The 22,070-nt window shown below is 34.6% G+C and overlaps 2 protein-coding genes and 1 non-coding gene across 3 annotated transcripts; 1 reads left to right on the forward strand and 2 right to left on the reverse strand.

Annotated features, from left to right (window-relative positions):
- Positions 1-390: 390 nt before the first annotated feature.
- LOC141683279 (sulfite reductase 1 [ferredoxin], chloroplastic-like) lies at positions 391-5,894 on the forward strand. The gene is made up of 8 exons (XM_074487975.1): positions 391-677; positions 2,094-2,876; positions 2,958-3,254; positions 3,413-3,610; positions 4,605-4,739; positions 4,862-4,978; positions 5,105-5,263; positions 5,486-5,894. Exons 1-8 carry the CDS (start codon positions 477-479, stop codon positions 5,690-5,692), a joined length of 2,097 nt encoding a protein of 698 aa, XP_074344076.1. The 5' UTR covers positions 391-476; the 3' UTR covers positions 5,693-5,894.
- A 396-nt stretch (positions 5,895-6,290) lies between these two features.
- On the reverse strand, positions 6,291-6,364 carry TRNAI-AAU (transfer RNA isoleucine (anticodon AAU)). The gene has a single exon. It is a non-coding gene; the product is annotated as a tRNA-Ile (tRNA).
- A 4,361-nt stretch (positions 6,365-10,725) lies between these two features.
- LOC141684156 (photosystem II 5 kDa protein, chloroplastic-like) lies at positions 10,726-11,249 on the reverse strand. Its single transcript, XM_074488991.1, has one exon. It carries the CDS (start codon positions 11,178-11,180, stop codon positions 10,860-10,862), a length of 321 nt encoding a protein of 106 aa, XP_074345092.1. The 5' UTR covers positions 11,181-11,249; the 3' UTR covers positions 10,726-10,859.
- Positions 11,250-22,070: the final 10,821 nt, after the last annotated feature.

Raw genomic sequence — 22,070 nt, forward strand, 5'->3', positions numbered from 1 at the left:
CATTCCACGCGCTCTATCTCCCGGTGTGGCACCCTTCAAAAGTTATTATGATGAAAAAGAGTTCAAAATATTGAATATTTTCTAAATATTTTAAGAGTGGAGGTACTTACACTAAATTCGTTCATAAAATTTATCTCAAATGATATAATGTGATATTTTAATTTACGACAACATATAAACATATTATTATCAGGAAAATCATTAAGTTTGTCCCATTCACGCCAATATTTAGGAAGGGTTCTAGAAAAAAAAGAGAGGAAGCGCGTGGGGAAAGAGGTGGAGGCACACGAACAGAATCAAAAAGAGGTCACGTGCCAGGCACAAGACAAACCAGAAAGCCGCCGTTCAACAAATCACACACACACTCAATATATACTTAGTACATTTCACACACACACACACCCCTTCAATTCTTGACGCTCTCTCCATCTCTCTCACTTTACACAAACAACATATATCTATTAATCTGAATTGGAATGATGGCGACGTCGTTTGGAGCATCAAACACAGCAGCAGCAGCAGCAGCAATAAACAAAGACCCAAATCTTGAAATACAGAGTTGTTATGATGGGCTGAGGAACAAGATGAGTTTTTGTTCAAATTCACTTTTTTTATCCAAAAAGATTCAGTTTTTACCTGCCCATAATCCTGGTTTTACCATCAGAGCTGTTTCTACTGTATGTATATTCTCAACCCCCCCACCATCTCATCATTTCATTTCTTTGCATGTTTTTTAATTTTCTTATTTTGATTACTTTAATATATATTGTTTGATTAACAGTTTAGCTGAAAATTAATGTACTTGGTAAATTTTTTTAGAGTTATTATCTGTTTTTATGATGTCTAAATTATATTAACAAAGGAATGAGAATGATTCAAGTTACTTTGTGTTGAGGTGATTTCAACTTTGTTGTAGTAAATAAATAAAAACAGGACTTGGTTTTTTATGCTTGTTTTTTTCTTTTGATGTTTCAATGTGTTGGATGCGATTTATTTTGAATATATAATGGTTGCTTTCATTATGGGATTTTGAGATTTGGTCTTTGAATGTACTATGATACTCGTAGTAGAATCCCCTTGTTTTTTATGTTATTGCATCATTGGTTACCTATGTGAATTATGTTACCCCAAGGATGGGGGAACGATTAAATTAACATTTTCGGGGGCATCATATGCAACAAAGTTTATTGCTTAATGGTTTGGGTGACTTCTGTAGTGCATAGTTTATGTATAAGATAAGAAGTCTTATTTTAGCTGTTTAGCAATACAGCAAGTGAAAGCAGAATATAAATCATATAATGGATGAAAAATTCTATTCTGTTTAGCACTACAGCAAGTTTACTGAAGGTAATCCGGAAATATGTGAAAGCTTGCATGTTCAAAATTCTTCCAAGTTTGGATTTTAACTTTAGGACGCATCTTCTTTTTACTTTTTGCTTCTATGCTAGCTCATGAGGGGTTCGTTTATCTTTAATAAACAAGATTCTAATCGTAACCTGTTTTCGAACTAGAGGATCCTATTGTCCGGTTTAGTGGATAGAATATCATTTTCATTTACTTAGGATGATAAATAATGATCTTTATATTTAAGACTCTGTTTGAAATTATTCCTGAAAATGGTAGAAAATGGTAAATATACATATATCGATGTACCTTTTAACACCAAAACTAATATTTATTATTGAGAATATAATTCAAAAGCTTCCCACAGCAGAAGTTGCATGGAAGGATAATTTTTTAAAGTTGTTTTGTGGATTTCTAGCATGTCATCTATTTTAGCCACTTGAAGCTGAAACAATGATTTTGCTTGAATGTTTTACTTTCCTGAAATCTCAACTATCGGTACAAGGACTTGCAGAATGTTAAATCGAACAGAAACTTACTTATGTTACCCCCTGAAATTTTTTGGGTCAATTAATGTGATTAATGGAGATGCTACATCTTCAGTTTTATCCTTCTATTATGCTTGGGGTGCTATTATAATGCTTACTTTAACTGTGGAATCTAGGAGATATGAAAAAATTTCTTCAATTTGACATATTAGTCTTTTTGTTGTTCTTTCTAATATAGGTTTTCTTATTGTCTTGTTGCAGCCAGTTAAGCCAGATACATCAGCTCAACCTAAGAGGAGCAAGGTTGAAATATTCAAAGAACAAAGCAACTTTATAAGATATCCTCTTAATGAGGAGTTGTTAACGGATGCCCCGAATATAAATGAGCCTGCAACTCAATTGATAAAGTTCCATGGAAGCTATCAACAGACTGACCGAGAGGAGCGTGGTTCCAAGTCTTACTCATTTATGCTTCGAACAAAAAACCCTTGTGGGAAGGTTTCAAACAAACTATACTTGGCCATGGATGATCTTGCAGATGAGTTTGGAATAGGCACACTTCGTTTGACAACTAGACAAACATTTCAGCTCCATGGTGTTTTGAAAAAGGATCTTAAGACAGTTATGAGCACCATCATCCGAAGTATGGGATCAACGCTTGGAGCATGTGGTGATCTAAACAGAAATGTTTTGGCTCCTGCTGCCCCAATTGTCAGAAAAGATTACCTTTTTGCACAACAAACTGCAGAGAATATTGCTGCATTGTTAACTCCCCAGTCCGGTTTTTATTATGATATGTGGGTGGATGGGGAGAGAATTATGTCTGCTGAACCTCCTGAAGTTACAAAAGCTCGCAATGACAATTCCCATGGAACAAACTTCACTGATTCTCCGGAACCTATATATGGAACACAGTTCTTACCAAGGAAATTTAAAGTTGCAGTTACCGTCCCAACAGATAATTCGGTAGATTTATTAACCAATGATGTTGGTGTTGTCGTCATTTCTGATGAAAATGGAGAGCCTCAGGGCTTTAACATATATGTAAGTCAATTAGATTCTTCGTAATCAACCATTTCTCTTTTTTTGAATTTTTTTTTTTGAAATCTCTAACTTCTTATGCAGGTTGGTGGTGGTATGGGAAGGACACATAGGAATGAATCGACTTTTGCTCGCCTTGCTGAGCCATTGGGCTATGTTCCAAAAGAGGATATATTGTCTGCAGTGAAAGCTATTGTTGTTACGCAACGAGAAAATGGAAGGAGAGATGATCGCAAGTATAGTAGAATGAAATATCTAATCAGCTCATGGGGTATTGAGAAGTTCAAATCTGTTTTTGAGCAGTACCATGGAAAGAAAATTGAACCTTGCCTCGAGTTACCTGAGTGGGAATTCAAAAGTTACTTAGGATGGCACAAGCAGGTGGGTTATTTTAGAACTATATGGGATGTTTTATCATTGTTGTATAGATGGACTCGATTTGTGATGCCCATTGGTGGGTGCTTTGCTCAGAAGCTTTTACATGGCCTTTTCTTTTCCTCGCACTGTTTAATTTAATGATTCTTTATCAACATTGGCAGGGGGATGGTGGTTTATTTTGCGGGCTTCATGTTGATAGTGGTCGTATCAAGGGAACAATGAAGAAGACTTTAAGGGAAATAATTGAGAAGCACAACTTGAGCGTGCGTATTACGCCAAACCAGAACATCATTTTGTGTGATATTCGTCCGGCATGGAAGCGTCCAATCACCACGGCTCTTGCACAATGCGGTTTACTGGTAAGACAAGCATCCATATAAAACTTGACTAAATGAATTTCAGAAATTCACGAACAAATGTTACAGTATATGATTGGTTGTGTCTCTGTGGTTCAACACTCTGTTTACCCGGATGCCTGCATTGTGTTAAAATGTTTTTTCTTTAACTTCTGTTTCTTAATTAATTCACATCCTTTGTTAGACTATCTTTATATACCAGTTCTATTTATATATATTTAAAAAAGATAAGAATGACTTCTACAAAGTTCTGCTGTTGTTAAATCAGAGGTGGTTATATCATAGAAGTAAATTCACCCAGGTATATTACATGGGAACGTATGTATCTGATGAACCTTCATTTCACCCAGTCATGCAAACATGGAGGATAAAGCTAATTCTATGTTTGATTCTCATATCTCGCGTAACATACGTTTTATTAAGAAGACTAACCACCTAATGCATGGGCATGACTGGGCATAATGGATACATGTTTTCTTTGCCAAGTCATATTTCAATACACTTTTGTTATTATCTTTATGTGAAAATTTCCGAATCCTAATTGTTAATATTGATGACATGCACATAGTAATCAGCAAAAACAAGGATCCATTCTATTTTCATTCTCCTTTGTTAGATTTGGATTTTGGAATAATTTATTCATTCATTCTTGTCGATGCATAATACGATACATTTAATTTATCGGTACACTTATATTACCTATTTATTCGTTATACGCTGCACTGTGCTACTATTATCTGTAGTAATTTTTTTGTTATGATTTAAGATTTTCATTTGCATACTGCTTTAAATGTTCTTCATATGCTACACATTATCTGTAAGGAGCGCATGTGTGCATTATTCCTGAACTTCACGGTAAATCTAAAACACTGTTAACTTAACAACTAATCTCGGACTATGTTAGCTCCATAGTGGTGTATAAATAGTCTATAAGGAGTATATTTTTTTAATGATCTGTGGTTTGTTCATGGGTTTTGACCAATAATGTTACTTGCAGCATCCTAGATATGTGGATCCCCTCAACGTAACAGCAATGGCATGCCCGGCTATGCCACTTTGCCCTCTGGCAATAACTGAAGCTGAGCGTGGAATACCAGACATTCTCAAGCGGGTTCGAGCAGTATTTGAGAAGGTACTTTCTGCAGCTATGATATTATACCTTGTGAGATTCTAATAGCTAGAATGCAAGTCTAGTGAGTCTGATATCTTTATCCTTTTATTGTTATATTTATAAAATGATATTTGTGACTCCAGGTTGGTCTCAAATACAGCGAATCTGTTGTAATAAGAATAACTGGCTGCCCTAATGGTTGTGCTCGTCCCTACATGGCTGAACTCGGTTTAGTTGGAGATGGTCCCAATAGCTATCAGGTATTTCAAACATGGCCTTGCCAAAGCATAATTACAATATTATTACCTTCTAGGGCATCCTTTTTTCTTGTATGAAAATTTAAAGGAAGTATGAAAGATCTCACTCCATATCTTGTCTTGAATCAGATCTGGCTTGGAGGGACACCAAATCAGACATCGTTAGCAAGAACATTCATGAACAAAGTTAAACTTCATGACCTTGAAAAAGTATTTGAACCATTATTTTATTACTGGAGAACAAGGAGGCTGTCTAAAGAATCATTTGGCGAATTTTCCAATAGAATGGTAAGAACCTAAGTTATAAAGACTAGAACTTTCCCTTTGTTTGTAGAAGTCGAATTTTGTACGGTTTCCACTATCCACACACTTTTGTAGCCATTTGAGATATCAGCTTTGCTGATTTCAAGTCTCTAAGTAACCGGCTTCTCAGAATTCTAACATCTGAATCATTATTCCTAATACCGATGCCAGAAAGAGTACTTAACAAGTTCATAATGTTTGTTTTAGGGTTTTGAGAAGCTACAAGAATTGGTTGACAAATGGGAAGGGCCACCTCAGTCTTTAGCTCGATATAATTTAAAGCTTTTTGCTGACAAGGAGACTTACGAGGCTGTAGATGAACTTGCTAAAATCCAAGATAAGAATGCTCATCAACTAGCCATGGAAATTATTCGCAATCATGTTTCTTCCCAACAAAATGGCAAAAGTCTGTGAGCCTTGAACCTTTTTTGACGCCGTCATCGTGAGAGCCCAGAAATTTTCTTCGTACATCTGCTGTTACATTTCGGTGACAAGGTTGTTTTTGATTTCTTTTGCTTGGATTATTAGTCTGAAACTTGTTTTCTGTAATATTCTGAAAGTCTCTGCAGTACTATTTCCTAACAAATAGTATTTTCCTGCAAGGTGTTTCGATTTAGATTTTGAAGTCTATCAATTTCATATCAATTATTAAAAAAAGCCGTGTATTGAACTGAAAAAAGCTCTGTAGTAACCCAAAAGGAAATGAAGCTCTGTAGTAACCCAAAAGGAAATGAAGCTCTGTAATAACCCAAAAGCAAATGTTTTTGATTGATCCATTAAAATTCACCTTTTTATTTCGCATCTCTAATATTATAGAGTTTGTGGGTTGTATTAGTTCCCCTTTTTGCAAAAAATAAGCCCTATATTGTATATGAGTTTGGTGGTTAGTTTGAATTCATTTTGCTATATAATTTGGTTACGTGAAAAGATTCTTTATTCTTGAGCCAAAGCAAATTCATTAAAACAACTGTTTCATTTTCATTAAAAACTGAAGAAAAAAAATTAAAATATTTGGCCCATGCAGGTCTCGAACCTGCGACCTTCGCGTTATTAGCACGACGCTCTAACCAGCTGAGCTAATGGGCCAGTTGTTTGTAAGCTGTGCAGTAAATATTTAAACAAAAATTAAATTTAAGTTTAGTTTTCGCCCTGCTCTTAAGGTGCTTGACTTGCCAAGATATTTACACATTGTCACAGTTTGAACTTTGAACAAGAAAATTGTAAATTTAGGGGTTACAGTAGAAGAAATAAGAGTAAAATGCGAACTTTAACTAAAATGTAAAGTGTGTACTTCATTTTAAAAAAATGCTATTTGTTTACTCCAAATTTAAGAAATGCTGCACTTTGTATATTTCCGTTATTTGCCTGGGGTAAAATTGGAAAAAGAAATATATAACCAGCTGATTGTGCCGTACCAATCACCAAGTACGGATTAAGTTAATTTAACAAAATAAGCTTAGAAAAATTATGTTTCTTTCAGTGAGTATTAGGAGATAATTTATATTAAATAAAGATAATTATAAATAAATTAATTAATTCAAGACAAATTAAAATACACGGACAATTAAAAAATTTCAGCCTCAACAAATTAAAATATATTACTCCCTCTGTCCCTCCCATTTGTTTACACTTTCCTTTTTGGTATGTCCCTTCCAATTGTTTATATTTCAAAATTTTCCAAAAATAGTAAAGTTTTTATAATTTTTAAATTAACTACATCCACTACTTTCCTCCACTATATCCACTTTATACATATAATATTAATCGGTCCCACTACTTTACTCACTTTTTTAACTTTTCTCCACTACTTTATCATTTTTCTTAAACTCCGCGCCCCACCCAAATGTAAACATTTGGGAGGGACGGAGGGAGTATATGTTAATAAATTATCAAAATGCCCCACATTTTAGATTCACGTAAGTGACATGGCCTGTTAAGGTGATGTGTAACATGTTAAATCATGATCACTTGTGACTTTTCTAGTTATCAAATTTTGACTTAAAATATTTTAAAAAGTAATAAATACTTATAAGTTGTATAAATGGTTGAATAATTTATTTATAAATCATGATTTTTTTTATATTAAAAAAGTTAATTTTTAAATTTTATCATCTTAATTCGTAGTTTTTAAATTAGATTAACAATTTAAAACATATATTTAAAAACTAAAGGTTATAAAAAATAAAAAATCTAAATAAGTTAGAGAAAAAATACATCATTATTAACATTCAACTTATCAACTTATAAATTAAAATTTACAATTTGTTAGTTGGGAGCCAAACACGCCCATATATGTATAATCTACCATCATTTTTTCAGAAGAAGGTCAGTATAAGACTAAATTCTAAGACATAAGAAATATTTACGTAATCTTAATATAAAAAAAATCAATGTTTTAGAAATCAACATTAGAAAGAAATCTGTCAAGGTATATTATGAAGGGATATGGGATTAATCGGAGAAAAATCGGATATATTATAATATTTTAATTATATTTAATTCAAAACTCTTATTTTATTTGTAATTTATAAATTAAAATATGTTTATCATAGTATACAATTGATAGTTATTAAAATTTAATTGAAATTATATTTTATAGCAAATAATTTATTTTCAATATATCGATTAAGAAAAATACATAAGAATTAATCGAATTTCAGAAATCGGATAGGTAACGTAATTTATAAAGAATTAATCGAGAATTAATAGATAACATCACAGATTTTTAGAACCATGAAATAAGCCAATAAAGAATAACATACATGTATGCTTAAATTTTTAATTTGAATGAGTTTTAAATTAAATATATATTAGAAATACTACAATTGAAGCTCAACTTATTTAAGAAAAAGTATAACTATTACATGTGCAAATAATTAAAAAAGTAATATCCCCTTTTTGATTGTTAAAAATAAAAAATATATATAACATTATATACATGTCAAACTACTAAATTGCTACGGTCGTTTGGTTCGGCTTATTTTCATATCATGTATGAATTTCATTCATTACGAACTCATACCTAATGTTTAATCGACTGTTTTTAAAATTTAATATTATGCATTATTAGATTTATTATTATATACTAGATTTATTATTTTTATTATAAAAATTATTATATATTAGTATAAATATATTAAAATTATTATTTAATTAAATAAATAATATTTTAAAATTATTTGAATATTAATCAACCCTTATTTCGCACGGGATTTAAATTAAAGTATGTAAAAATTATGTATTAAACTCGGCAGACACATGTAACAAATTTTTCATACAAATCTTAGTCAACTAATTATATATGACGACGCATATACTATAAAATGATTACCATATATAATTTTATATGCAAAATCTAGAAGTAAGTTTGAACAATCAGAGTTTGTGGGATTTTACTGCTTTGCCCCAAATGTATTAACTGACAACTTACGACAGTTATAAAATGTATACAAAATGCAGTATTTTTGAAATTAGAGACACACAGATTGCATTTTTGAAAGATCAAGCACACACTCTGCAGAAAAGATAAAATTTAGGTACACATTATTCATTTTACTCAAGAAATAACTAATATTTTTTTCCGCTATTATATATAGGGTGTCAATTCATGAAGGGCTCTTTTAAATAGAGATCTGTAAAAAATTATTATTTAAAAATTTTAAATACATAATTTATTTCATTTTTCATCATATATAGTTACAAAATTTAATTACCAAATTAAAAACGAAGTTGCATAATTTTTTTATTTAAAAAATCATTAAAATTTGATGAAATAGTTTAAAGTGGTTCTCTAGTAGAATCACAGTAAAATCACACTTATCCAAAATTATTTCACACTAGAATCAAATTTAAAATCACTTATTTTTTTAAATTTTAATTGTTAAACGTTTTATTATATTTAAATATAATAATTATTCTACATTAGTAACAAATTTGATGAAATTATATAATAGAATTAAAAATTATTTCACACTAGAATCAAATTTAAAATCGTTTATTTTTTCAAATTTTAGTTGTTAAACGTTTTATTATATTTAAATATAATAATTATTCTACATTAGCAACAAATTTGATGAAATTCTATAATTGAATAAGGGTCGTCTAGGGTTCTTTGTTGAAAAATGTATATATACAAAAGTTCACTGAGTTGAGTCCGTATTTTATTTGGACACTTGGAGTCCTGTTTATAGGCATGGGATGAAATGGACGACTCATACATTACAGGTGTATAAAATAAAACCTAAAACTACGTTCTATGATTTGTTTTGCCCTCTATTTTTTTAATAGTTTTTTTCACATAATATTTTTATTCTGTAAATTGCATTATATTTTTTTATTTAGGATTAAAAGTACTAAATTTTTATTTATGTATAAATACTTTTTATGTCATTTACTCCACATCAAATATATTACATTATAATTTTTATTAGACTATGTTATGCATTAAAACTCTATTTTTAAATATATTTTTGATATATATGTGTTCCGCATGTTAAATTATATATTTTATTTAGATTTTAAAGTACTAAATTTTATTTTTTTAAAAAAATCTACACTAAGTTCTGCACTATATTTTTTCTAATGTATTTTTAACATAATATTTGATTTTGCAAGTTGTATTATATTTTTTATTTAGATTTAAAGTACTACATTTTATAATATTAAGTACTACACTCTATTTATAAAATTTTGCACTATGCTCTTTCTTTCTTTTTTTAATATATTTTTTTCACATAATATTTTATTCTGCAAGTTACATTATATTTTTTATTTAGGTTTAAAAATATTATATTTTATAATTTTAAGTACTACATTCTATTTATAAAGTTATACAATATGTTCTGCACATTATTTTTTAATATATTGTTCACATAATATTTTATTATGAATGTTGAATTATATTTTTTATTTATAATTAAAAGTGCTAAATTTTATAATTTGAAGTACTACACTATATTTATAAAATTGTACAATATGTTCTGCACTCTATTTTTTTAAATAAAATTTTCACATATGATTTTAATCATGTTACAATTTAAACTACTTCACTATATTTACAAAGTTCAACACTTTATTTTTTTAATATATTTTTAACATAATATTTATATACATGTTACATTATAATTTTGATTTAGATTTATAAGTAATATTAATTGTGTCTCTCATCATCTCATCTGTACCCCACAATCTTACAAAAATGTAACGGTAGTCATATACGTCTCCAGGTCTCCAGATAATACTGGTCTCCACTGAACCCAACTCTATATATATATATATGTATCTTTCAAAATTCTCTTTTTAGGGGGATCTTAAAACAGTTTCTATTAAATACTTATATGTAACTTTTTTTTAAATACAAAATAGTTACCTGTAATTTTATAAATACAAAATAGTTACCTGTAATTTTTTCCCAACCCCATTGTAGCTAGGTAGATAGTTGGACTCAATGGAATGAAGTATAGTAGGAACATTTTCGATCAATGTTCATAGGAACAATGTCGTACAATCATAAGCAACACAGACTTTGAGAAATGAACATAAAAACATAAGTTTCATCATACACACATACAACTCAAAAGTATCAGTTGCGACAAATGCGAGCAGTTGGATTGGTTACACACACTTGAGCGTATTTCTTTTTAGCCTCCGGAGTTCCACGTTTTGGCTCATCAGCCAACGCGATGTTTGCCACCGAGCACGCTGCTGCAGCTGCCAAAGCTAACATCATTTCCCTCCTGGCATTCTTGTTATTCACTTCAATGTTCTCCTTAGTGACTTCTGAGGCCTTTGCCACGACGACATTGGTTCGTCGGACAGCCATCATCGGCTGCTTCACCGAGGCAGCTACCATGACTGATGAGCCGGTGCCAAGGAATGAGGATGTCATGGTCACTGCAGCCATTTTTTCTAGTTTGCAGACAGTTGCAAAGTGGAGGAACTTGGCGTACACTAAAGAGATTTGTGAATATGTTTACATTCAAATTCCATCTACATCCTTATCTTAAATAATCTGTCATATCAAATGATATGATGCCATGTGTCACTTTATCCATGATAAATCCTTGGCTCAGGAGAATTGGATACTATGATACTATCTGTCTATCTGCGGGCGTTGGGGAATACTCGAATGAACTATTGGAGATCATTGTACTTGATTAAAATTTCGACATAACCCTTATTTACAAAGACAAAGGCCAGTTTCAGGAATATACTGATATTTTAATTTAAGCCACATATTTAATTCTAAGTCGTAATTCATAATAATGCAATATGTCTACTGATATAGTATATATAAATGTTATATCAATCTAACAGATAAACAAAAAAAATTCAAAGAAGGCGAGAGTAAAAAGAAAAAGCATCCAGATCTACTGGGAGGGCATATAACTTGAGGACCTGTAGTATCCAAGTAGGCAAAACTTCTATTTTTTTACAAAGCTTTTGGCTTAAGATAAGTGTCCCCTGCCCACTCTCATGTCTTAGTCAAAGTTTCCGATGACAAGGTTACTAGCGACAAAATGAACAGTACTGGTAGGAGAAGTTCAGGCAATATCCCAGAAATCCATAAATCATAGAGCCTAATTAACAATCATCTGCTAAGAGCAGGTCACATAGTTCACAAGACAACTATTTACATTCTTCAAACTAGAAGAGTTGGTGATCAGAAAAACAATTTTCCTGCTGGAATGGTGCGGTTCAGCATCTCCAGACTCCAATATGAGGCTCTCTATTGTCTTGTAAAATCTATCTCGCAATCACAATAAAGCATAATTTAGTTATTATTATCAATTCTTTCCTAATGTTTAATTTTTGTAAGTAGTCACCTACCATGTTTTCACAAGAGAAGGCTTTTAGAAGTAATATATTAAAAGAACTTCAAATTCCAGGAAGTCAAAAGGCTAAAACTGAGGTGCATAATAAATTCATGGAACATAACTAATACTTACCCAAAATAGCCAGTAACAATATTTGTAAACTAACTTACGTCCTTTCAACTACCAGAGACGGTGATCAGCATATTTATTTCCGCGCACTAGTCTTTTTAAACATCTCCGCCATGGAGGCTAATTCCTGTTTGTACTTTTCCTCGCGTGCAAAATTAGTTCGCAGTCGGTCATGGGCTTCTTTTATGAAGGTAGTAACTTGTTCTAGAAATTTGTCTATTTCCATCTTCTGAGCTTCATAATTAGTAGCCACATTGTACGAGGATCTTCCAGATTGGCGATATACATATTTATCATGCCTTTTTTGTTCCTCTGGGTCACCATTACCTGCCATTTTTCTATTAGATGATTCCTGTTTGCTTTCATCTTCCTTAATAGTATCAAGGCTTTTTCCCGATTTAATCACCAGCACATCCTTCATAATATCTAATGATTGCCTCAAAAAGATTAGAAATGGAATATGGGAGTCGAGCATGGTACTGAGTTCTGTCAAATATCCCTCCAGCACCCTCCATGCTGCAAGATAGTTGGCTATTCGTTGCTCCTCTATGTATGAGTTGTCCACTCTTTTCCGCTTAAATGACAGAGGAGTTTGCACTTTCGAGTAAAAATTCATTGTTCCTATTCCCATAGTAATGGTGAGATATATATACAAAAAAACAATCACAAGCATCGGTGAGAAAGAACATTACATACAATACCAGCTCGAAAAAGATGCTGCAATTCAATATTCAAATACATTGGTGAGGAAGACTTTGAAAGATGAAAATAAATTACTTTGTTTTCGATTTCAGAATATTTTCCACACAACCCTGAATTTGACGGGGGCATATGTCAAAATCAGTTTAGAGGGTCCTAACAATTAACAAATATATAAGCTGCACATCTACATTGCTGATTACTAACGGTTTTTGCCCTGTCCTACAAATTCTACAAAAGCATAAAAACATCAGCACACTAATAAAGTTAAAAGAAGAACCAAATGTGAAAATTCAGATGAGTGTAAACAAAGTTCAAATTAGACGGGGATTAGCAAATAGCCGAGTCACAATGTTCCTTCGCTCCTCCAATTGACTAACCACGACCTTTGGACTTTGGTCATGAGTTCGAATCCTCATTCCCCTCCCCGCATACCAAAATGTTATATAGTGATCCCTAGCTTTGTAGTCTAGGGATGCTGGTAACAAAAGAGGTCGAGGTTTCGAGTCTCTGTTCAGACAATAACTCGAAAAGGGGCAACCAATCAATATCTAGTTCCTTCAAAACCCTATGTCTAAATCTTCGTTGTGGACTTTAATCAAACACTTTATAGGCACCATTATTACGATATGTACGTGCGTCTATACATTATTGTGGGTAGAAAATAAAAAGATAAAAATTACAGATGAATAAAAGGAGCATAGCAGTTTGGGTACCTTATGGAGCGATCAAACGGGTGGAATATGAGAGAATGAGAGACGGTGGTGTGTTAAAACTTGGACATTTACACAGCGATGGCAAGTCAGTAATTTTGGGGAAGTCAAAAAGGCAAGTGAACTGCGTTGGAGGATATTAGACCCCACTAATTTTATGATTGCTAAATCCAGTAAAAATTTACAGTAATATGTAATTACTATAACATCCCTCCCTCTTTTTCAGTGCAAGTTCACAAAACTGTTACTTTCATTTTTATATATTTTGTTTTTTTAATGTTTTATTCAATTTTATACATGTCAAACTTATCAAAATTAGTAAGAATTTAATAATATAAAAATTAAGCACATTCACAACTTTTTCGTATTACATTCATTTTATTCATTAAATATTGACCCAGCTTTATACTTTTTCTCATTAAATTATACTTTCTCTTTCGTCCCACTACCTTACCAAAACTAATATTATCTTAATGAATTTCTTGTTCTCCATACCCAAACCAATTGTATAAAAATAATTAGGACGGAGGGAGTATTACATTTAATTATGCATGCTTTTCTCAACAGAGTGAATATATAACCTGCTGATTCATATGTAATTTTATTTTTCTACGTTCTTTTATAGGTTTAATTTTTTTGCGTTCCTTCTTTTTCCTTTAAATATATATATTTCTTTTAAAAATGTAATTTTATCGCTATAATTTACATTAAATAGTGTTTTTTGGTTTTAATAATACAAATTGGTGAAACATGGGCTGTCATCGCTATAATTTAAAATTAAATAGTGTTTTTTGGTTTTAATAATATAATATTAAAATTTATAATATAAATTAAATTATGAAACATATAATTTTAAATAATCGTGTATCGCACGAGTTTTAAGTTAACATGTGATATTAAAAAACTGTGCATTGCACTAACATATAATAGCACATTTTATTCAAAAAAAAACATAATAGCACACTTCCATAATTTGGGCTAATATAATGGAAAATATTGATAAATAAAAAGTAAACATATTTTATACTCGTGAACATAAAAGTTAGTTAATTTTATAATATGATTATTTAAAAGTCTTGGTAGTAACTAATTACGAAAAAAATTACGAAAAATTCTTGTTAAAATTACGATAAACGCGTGTTGTTTTTTATTTTTCCATTTACATATTTAAATATTTACTTTTTATGGATAAAAATAATTTGATATTTGTCTGAGCTTATTTAGCGTTTTTCATCTTTAGTACATGCTAGTGCTACATGTGTGAACCGCATGTTAAGATAGTCCCCACTCCCCAGTCAAATTCCATTTAATAACCTGTTTAACTATTTAATACTTGCAGGGGTTAAAATTATAATTACCGATTACTGTATGGTTTACCGTATTTAGCACCTCCTTTTTTTAAAGGATATTTTATTAATATGTCTCACTTTAAATATCTATTTATTAATATGTTCTATTTATAATTTTATTTATAAATATATTTTATTTTTAAATTTTTAAATAATTTAAGATTATTCATAACTAATTTTACTATTTAATAAAACAGTTTTGTATGACATATATAACCTTTAAATTTAATTTCTCAAATATCATATTTAAATATTTTTACTTCACTTCTTCTGAAACTATCCGGAATAATTAATTAATTAATTAATAGAAGTTATAATATATTCTCACTGGCCTGTAATCCAGAGGTATGTATAGCCAAATTAAGATCTTTACATGCAAAATATGATTTTTGTTAAGATTTATCTTGGGAAGGAATGAATTAATTTATTATTCACATTCATGTTGTTTCTTTACTTGAGTTGCCTAACACTGTTTGTTTTTGTTTTAGCTGTGTCTGACAGCACTAATTTATTTGCATTTAACTGTCCGATCTTACAAAACACCTAATGGCCCGTTTGGATAGCTGTGTTTTATTTGTGTTTTATTTGAAATGCAGGATTTGGATTAGTTTCTTGTTTGGATTAATCAAGTATTTGGATTTAGTGTAAAAAAAAAGTATTTGGATTTGGATTTAACCCAATTCCCTTATATTTAAAAGTTAAGCCCACTTATTAGAATTTGAAATAAAAATTTATAGTCTTCATTTGAAATTTTAATCGGTTCATGTTCTCTGGACTCGATCTCTCCATCTCTCTCTCTATCTTCTCTCTCTCCTCACTCAAATCTCTCTCGCTCCTCACTTTCTCTCCTCTCGGCTCTTTCTCTCCCCCCCTCTCTCTCTCTTAAAAAGAATGCTAATAATAGCAGCTGATAATCCCAATTCACCCCGGGGTATTCTCCTTGCTGGACCCGGACTCAAGCTCCGTTTTGACAGAAATGACGGCGGCGTGCGGTGTAACTGTAGGGTGGGAACCTACAAAACAGAACCAGAGGGGGGTTGCGTCCCCGCGGCACCTCCGGCGTGAGAATGAGAAAGGGTTTTAAGGAGAAAAGGGGGGCAAAACGGGAATTATACAAGTGTTTGTGTGGTGTGTACGTGTGTGTGTATGTGAGTAAATGTGAGAGAGATTGTAACCTGTAACCTTCCTTTTGTCCTGCCTGTTATAGGCCTCTCACTAGGGTTTAGGGGTTTGTACCTTTTAATCTGGACCGTAGGTGTGCCTTTTGGACTGTAGGGCATGTGGACGCCTGAGATGCGTCAGATTACTATCGAATTCGGACCGTAGGAATGTTCTGGATCCGGGGGTACCTGGACGGTGGTGATGTTGCCACGCGTCCTGGGCTCTTCAAGGTTAAAGCTGAGTATTTCCTGGGCTCTTCTTATTGGGCCCTGGGCCTATGTTATTGGGCCTGTATTAATATAGACTATCATTTTCCCCCCACTCCCTTATCCGGGTTTACCCGGATGGGGGAGTAGAGTAGTTATTGCACCGCCTTGGAAAAATTTTGGGGGTTTATTTGATTTGTTGCCCCTAACCCCAGGGTCAAATGGGAATTAGACTCCGGGGTTGACTTGGTTAGTCACTTGATTTTTGTCCAAGGTGGAATTTCTTGAAGTACTTGGAAAAATTTTGGGGGTTTGTTTGATTTGTTGCCCCCTTACCCCGGGGTCAAATGGGAATTAGACTCCGGGGTTGACTTGGTTAGTCACTTGATTTTAGTCCAAGGTGGGATTCCTTGAAGTACTTGGAATTTTTTTTGGGGTTTATTTGATTTGTTGCCCCATTACCTCGGGGTCAAATGGGAATTAGACTCCGGGGTTGACTTGGTTAGTCACTTGATTTTAGTCCAAGGTGGGATTCCTTGAAGTACTTGGAATTTTTTTTGGGGTTTATTTGATTTGTTGCCCCCTAACCCCGGGGTCAAATGGGAATTAGACTCTGGGGTTGACTTGGTTAGTCACTTGATTTTTGTCCAAGGTGGGATTCCTTGAAGTACTTGGAAAAAATTTTGGGGGTTTATTTGATTTGTTGCCCCCTTACCCCGGGGTCAAATGAGAATTAGACTCCGGGGTTGACTTGGTTAGTCACTTGATTTTAGTCCAAGGTGAGATTCCTTGAAGTACTTGGAAATTTTTTTGGGGTTTATTTGATTTGTTGCCCCCTAACCCCGGGGTCAAATGGGAATTAGACTCCGGGGTTGACTTGGTTAGTCACTTGATTTTAGTCCAAGGTGGGATTCCTTGAAGTACTTAGAATTTTTTTTGGGGTTTATTTAATTTGAAATTTGAATTTTGGGCAAGATTTTGTGGATAAGGACGGTCCTGACATTTGATTTGACCGGACTCTGAAAAGCTGATGCTGAAAATCCGGAGTGTCAGGCGACTGTTAGGATTCCAGCCGGGGTGAAAGATGTACACGTCTTATGCGTATCTTTTGAGTGTACAGTTTTTAATTTCCCCCTTTTTCTCCTAAAAAGTCGCGCCCGCGTAATGATTACGTAACAAGTTGTGTAATAACTGTTGTGCAGTTACTTTCTGTTACCAATCGGAGGGTGCCACGTGGGGTGGGGGGTTAATTTTTACCCCAAAAAAAACTTTTCATCTTTCACCTGTCCCTCTTCCTCCTATAAATACCATCCTCTTCCCATTCTTTTTTCTTTTACGCGATAAAGGAGTTTGAGAGAGAGACTGAAAAATCGAAGCTTTTGGAGAGTCATTTCTGCAAGTTTGAAGCCTTCATCTTTCTCTCGCTCACTTGTAAGTTCTTCATTCTTCTGTCCTTTCATTTATTTTCTTTTGTTTTTGCGATGCATGTCGCCATTTTGTGCGAGTTTTCGTTTCGCTACTTTGTATTTCTTGTTCGAGTTTTATGACTGCCTTGTTGTTTTGGCCTTGAATCTGTGTAGTTGTGTGGGTTTTGCATAGCTTTTTCAGTGGTTTTGTGTTTGATTTGTGTAAATAACATAGATTTCGCTAGTTTAACATGCGGAAATGTGGGTTTTTGGTAGTGTAAAAAGTGGTTGAGCCCGGGGTGTGTTCTTGATATGTGTTTTTGGTTATAATTGTGTGTATGTGTCGTAGATCTTGTTTTTGGGCTAAGATTTGTGCACGATTTGTTTCTAAAACTCTTCTGTTTTTTTGTTTTGTTTTTGTTGTTGGGTTCGGGTTTGGCATTGACTCCGGGGTGCATTAATGTAGATACACATAGTATATGCCAGGTAGCCACTTTAAGCGCACTGCTACCCTTAGAAATCGGTACCCCGAGCGGCCTACCGGCTTAGGCGAACTAAACTCATTCTACCCTTCTTCCTCTTCTTCCAGTAGTAGCTCTGTAGAGATGCCTCCCCGAGTTGATCAACCTCAGCAAGTTTTAGCCCAGACTTTAGTTTTAGGCCTCGAGGGTACCTTGTCTAACCCGGATGGGTCTTGGGAGGATGTAGATGAATATTTCGTCCAGTGTCGAATAAACCCTAAGCCCTTGGGCTTTTATTACAGAGATTTATCCGAGGAGTATGGGGGCCCGGATGGGTTAGGCGGTAGGGAGGCCTATGATGAGGATGACATGAACATGAAGTTTTATACCGCCCCGGGGACCCGGTACGAGCGTGGGGCGGTTCATAAGGAGATTCAAGACAAGTATACAGATGCCGAGGTAGATGGTGCCCTTAGGCTTGCATTTAACCTTGAGGATAAATACCAATGGAGATGGCCCGAGAGTCACGAGAGGGTGTACCACAGGCCAGAGGGAGGATGGGTTGGGATTTCCTTAGAACACCTCCGGGGCATGCGCCTTGGATTACATCAATTCACCAAATCCCTATGCCGGGATGTGTATGGGATTCCTTTCACCCAACTGGCCCCGAATTCCATAAAGTGGATAAGTTGGTTTCTAGCCTGCTGTCATGCCAAAAATTACCTTCCCACTTTCAAACTTTTCCACCATATCTTTAAGATTAAGAGATCCACATCCCGACCAATATATGAGTTTTTATTCCGGATTGAGGACTGCGGATATCCTTCGGATAAGATGGTGCTCCCGGTTAGCATGTTAACATCCCTTAAAGGGTGGCACCGGGAGTTTATTTTCGTTCGGGGTGGGTATTTGGAGTTCATGCCACTCCATAAGCTTGAAATAAAAATAGATAAATTTCCGGTCCAGCGGCTCGGGCAAGCAGCTCTCGCGATGGTTTATGCCTTCTGTGAGGCACTCGGGACGCAATAGACCCGGGACTCCTTTAATAACAATGAAAATATGCATGCTGCCGGCTGTAAGTCTTTTGCCTTAGCTTTATTTTGTTGTTGTAACCTTTATTGCTTGCTTGTACCCGGGACTGACATGTTATTGTCTCCTCTTCTGGTATTCCGAAGCTAATTCCTTATCCCCCGAACATGTCTGCTCAGCTCAAGGATTTGTCAGCCAAGTTGCGAAGGATTGGAGGAGTGACGAGCTTGGATTCCGGGAAGAAGAAGGTTGGTGAGGGCGAAGATGCAGCCCGGAAGGTGGCGCCATCCCGTCCGGGGAGGACTACGATTGTGATCTACGAACCCCGGGCCGAGGACATGCAACAGGGGGACTCGATAAGGGTCCCATCGCCCCGGAAGAGGAAGAGTGCTCCTACAGGTTCCTGGGAGAAAGAAGGAGAAGAGTCCGAGGGCCATATTTCCAAGAAAGCTGCTGTCGAGCTGGCCCCGGATACCCCAGAAACCCTAAAGGCCTTGCTGGCTAGCTTTACCCCGGAGGCTCGCCGGAAAGAGCTTTTTGAGAACTATGCCAGCACGACCGAAAGGAAGAAGTACAGAAAGGAGCCCCTCGATGACTTCCTGCTCGGGCTTCAGGAGGAAATTACCGCTGTAAGTTCTTTTCTTGTGCTATTTTGATTTTTAGTTTTGTACTTGCCTTTTTTCTGTATCCGTATCATCTAAGCGTGATGTGTAATAATTTCAGGCTAACTCCCGGGTTGCTGGATTGGTTTGCATAACCCGAAGCCTACAGGCGAAGGCCGATGCTGTCGATGTTTATAAGGTTGAATCTGAGAAGCTGTCCCGGGAGGTACAGGACTTGAAGGAGGCAAATGGAAAGGAGGCCGCTGCGCATAAGAAGCTTCTTGACGATATCCGGGAGAGGCAGGGCCGGGCCGAAGCTTCTGTCCGGGAAATGAGGGCAGAAAATAAGAAGATGAAGGATGATCTTGCCGCCCGGCCCACTCCCGAAGAGGTCCTGACTGGGTTCCGGGGTACTCCGGCATATTATGAGGAGCTGAACGACAAAGCGCTGGAGAAGATCCAGATTTGCTGGAGGGTTGCTTCCAAGTACCTTGGCGAAGAGCCTCAGGGTACGATCGACGTCTTCTTGGAGAAGTACATTGAGGAGGAGACCCGGTTAGAGCAAGAGAAAGAAGTCATCCAGGCAAGGGAGTCTGGTGCCGGAACTTCCAGTAACGCCCCTCCTTTTCTCGGATCGCCACTCACCCAGCAGCCTCCAATTCCAGAAGGTGATCCGGAGTGGCCTCCCTCTCCTTCTGCCGAGCCTGCAGCAGAAGCTTGAAGACTTTGCCATTTTTGGCATGTAATTTCCATTTCCTTGTTCTTAGTTTAAGCAATTCCAAATTGAGCCTTTTGGCTTTTTTAAGTTGTCTGTAATATGAATGATTTCGATTTCCCCCCCCCGGGGTATGTATCCCCGGGGTAGTTCAATGTAGTTGTGCTTTTCTTTCTTTTTACTTGTCGCTTTGATTCGCGTATGAGAGTTTCTAACTCAGAAAGTTTAGGAATATTTTGGAATTTTCCTAAGCACTCCTGGGCTGTGTTTATACGGACCCCGGGTGGGGTAAAATTCTTAACTTATAGAAATTTTATAAGTACTCATGGGTTGAGTTTTTATAGGACCCCGGGTAGGGGTAAAATAGAAATTTTCTAAGTACACATGGACTGTGTTTATGCGGACCCCGGGACGGGGTAAATTTTTTAACTTATAGAACTTTTATAAGTACTCATGGGTTGAGTTTTTATAGGACCCCGGGTAGGGGTATGTTAGGTCACACTTTCACTGTAGAGGGGGTGAATACAGTGTTTATCACAATCAAGTCAAACTTCAAGAACTTATGTAACAGAAAACAAACTTTATTTAAACAATAAACTCTGTTACAATCTGGAACTGTTATCTCTCAGTGATGAACAAAATATCACGAGAGCTGCTAGAGTTATACTAAATAATATTCTCGATAATAAATAACACTTTTAGTGTAAACCCTATGTCTGTGTTTATGTACTACACAGTTACAAGATATTCGCTAATTGATATGGAATATAATTCTGCTTCCTAAAATATATCAATCAGATATCTTCTATTCCAAGTATTCCATTCTTCACGGAATTCCTTCTTCATGCATATCTCTTCTTATGTTTATCTTGATCTTCTTAACTTTAATCAGCTACTGTCCTTATCTGATCGTCCTTCAGCACTTAAGTTCTGATATCTATCTCCTGATAACATAAGTACTGATATCCCTTAAGTTCTGACTTCCAGTATAAGTACTGATCAGTTAAGTACTGATTTGTTCTGTTCAAATAAGATCTGAAATCTAAACATAAAACATATTAGCCATGACATTATCAAATATATCTAACAATCTCCCCCAACTTGTAAATTAACAAAATATACAAGTTTAACAGATATTTGATGATGTCAAAAACATTAAGTACAAATGCATGAGAAATAGACAAGATAACTACAACTTACAGTCCTTAAAGTTTTTACCAATTCAACTTCTGATAACAACTTCAATCTGTATAAATATCAGAATTTAAGCAGTTGTAGATCTTCGACTTGGCTTCATCATTTTCTGATCTCTCTGATGTCAGGAGTTGTTCTGAGATAATTCTTCAACAAACATTTCTCAGCATATCTGAGTTCATCAATCATTCTCCGTTTGACATCTTTAAGCTCTGCAGTATCTTCACCAGTTTGAAATATTGCAGCTCTGAGATCATTAATCTTTGCTTTTCTCAACTCCCGATCTAGTCTTATGACATAAGCTTTATTAGAC

The sequence above is a fragment of the Apium graveolens genome, chromosome 9 (assembly GCF_009905375.1).
Source record: "Apium graveolens cultivar Ventura chromosome 9, ASM990537v1, whole genome shotgun sequence".
NCBI classification, from domain to species: domain Eukaryota; kingdom Viridiplantae; phylum Streptophyta; class Magnoliopsida; order Apiales; family Apiaceae; genus Apium; species Apium graveolens.

Excerpts from the sequence above, each read along its gene's own strand:
- LOC141683279 (XM_074487975.1), top strand. The coding sequence starts at position 477 with ATGATGGCGACGTCGTTTGGAGCATCAAACACAGCAGCAGCAGCAGCA. Across the intron at positions 2,877-2,957 it reads CTCAGGGCTTTAACATATAT|GTTGGTGGTGGTATGGGAAG; the intron begins GTAAGTCAATTA and ends CTTCTTATGCAG. Across the intron at positions 3,611-4,604 it reads TTGCACAATGCGGTTTACTG|CATCCTAGATATGTGGATCC; the intron begins GTAAGACAAGCA and ends TGTTACTTGCAG.
- LOC141684156 (XM_074488991.1), bottom strand. The coding sequence starts at position 11,180 with ATGGCTGCAGTGACCATGACATCCTCATTCCTTGGCACCGGCTCATCA.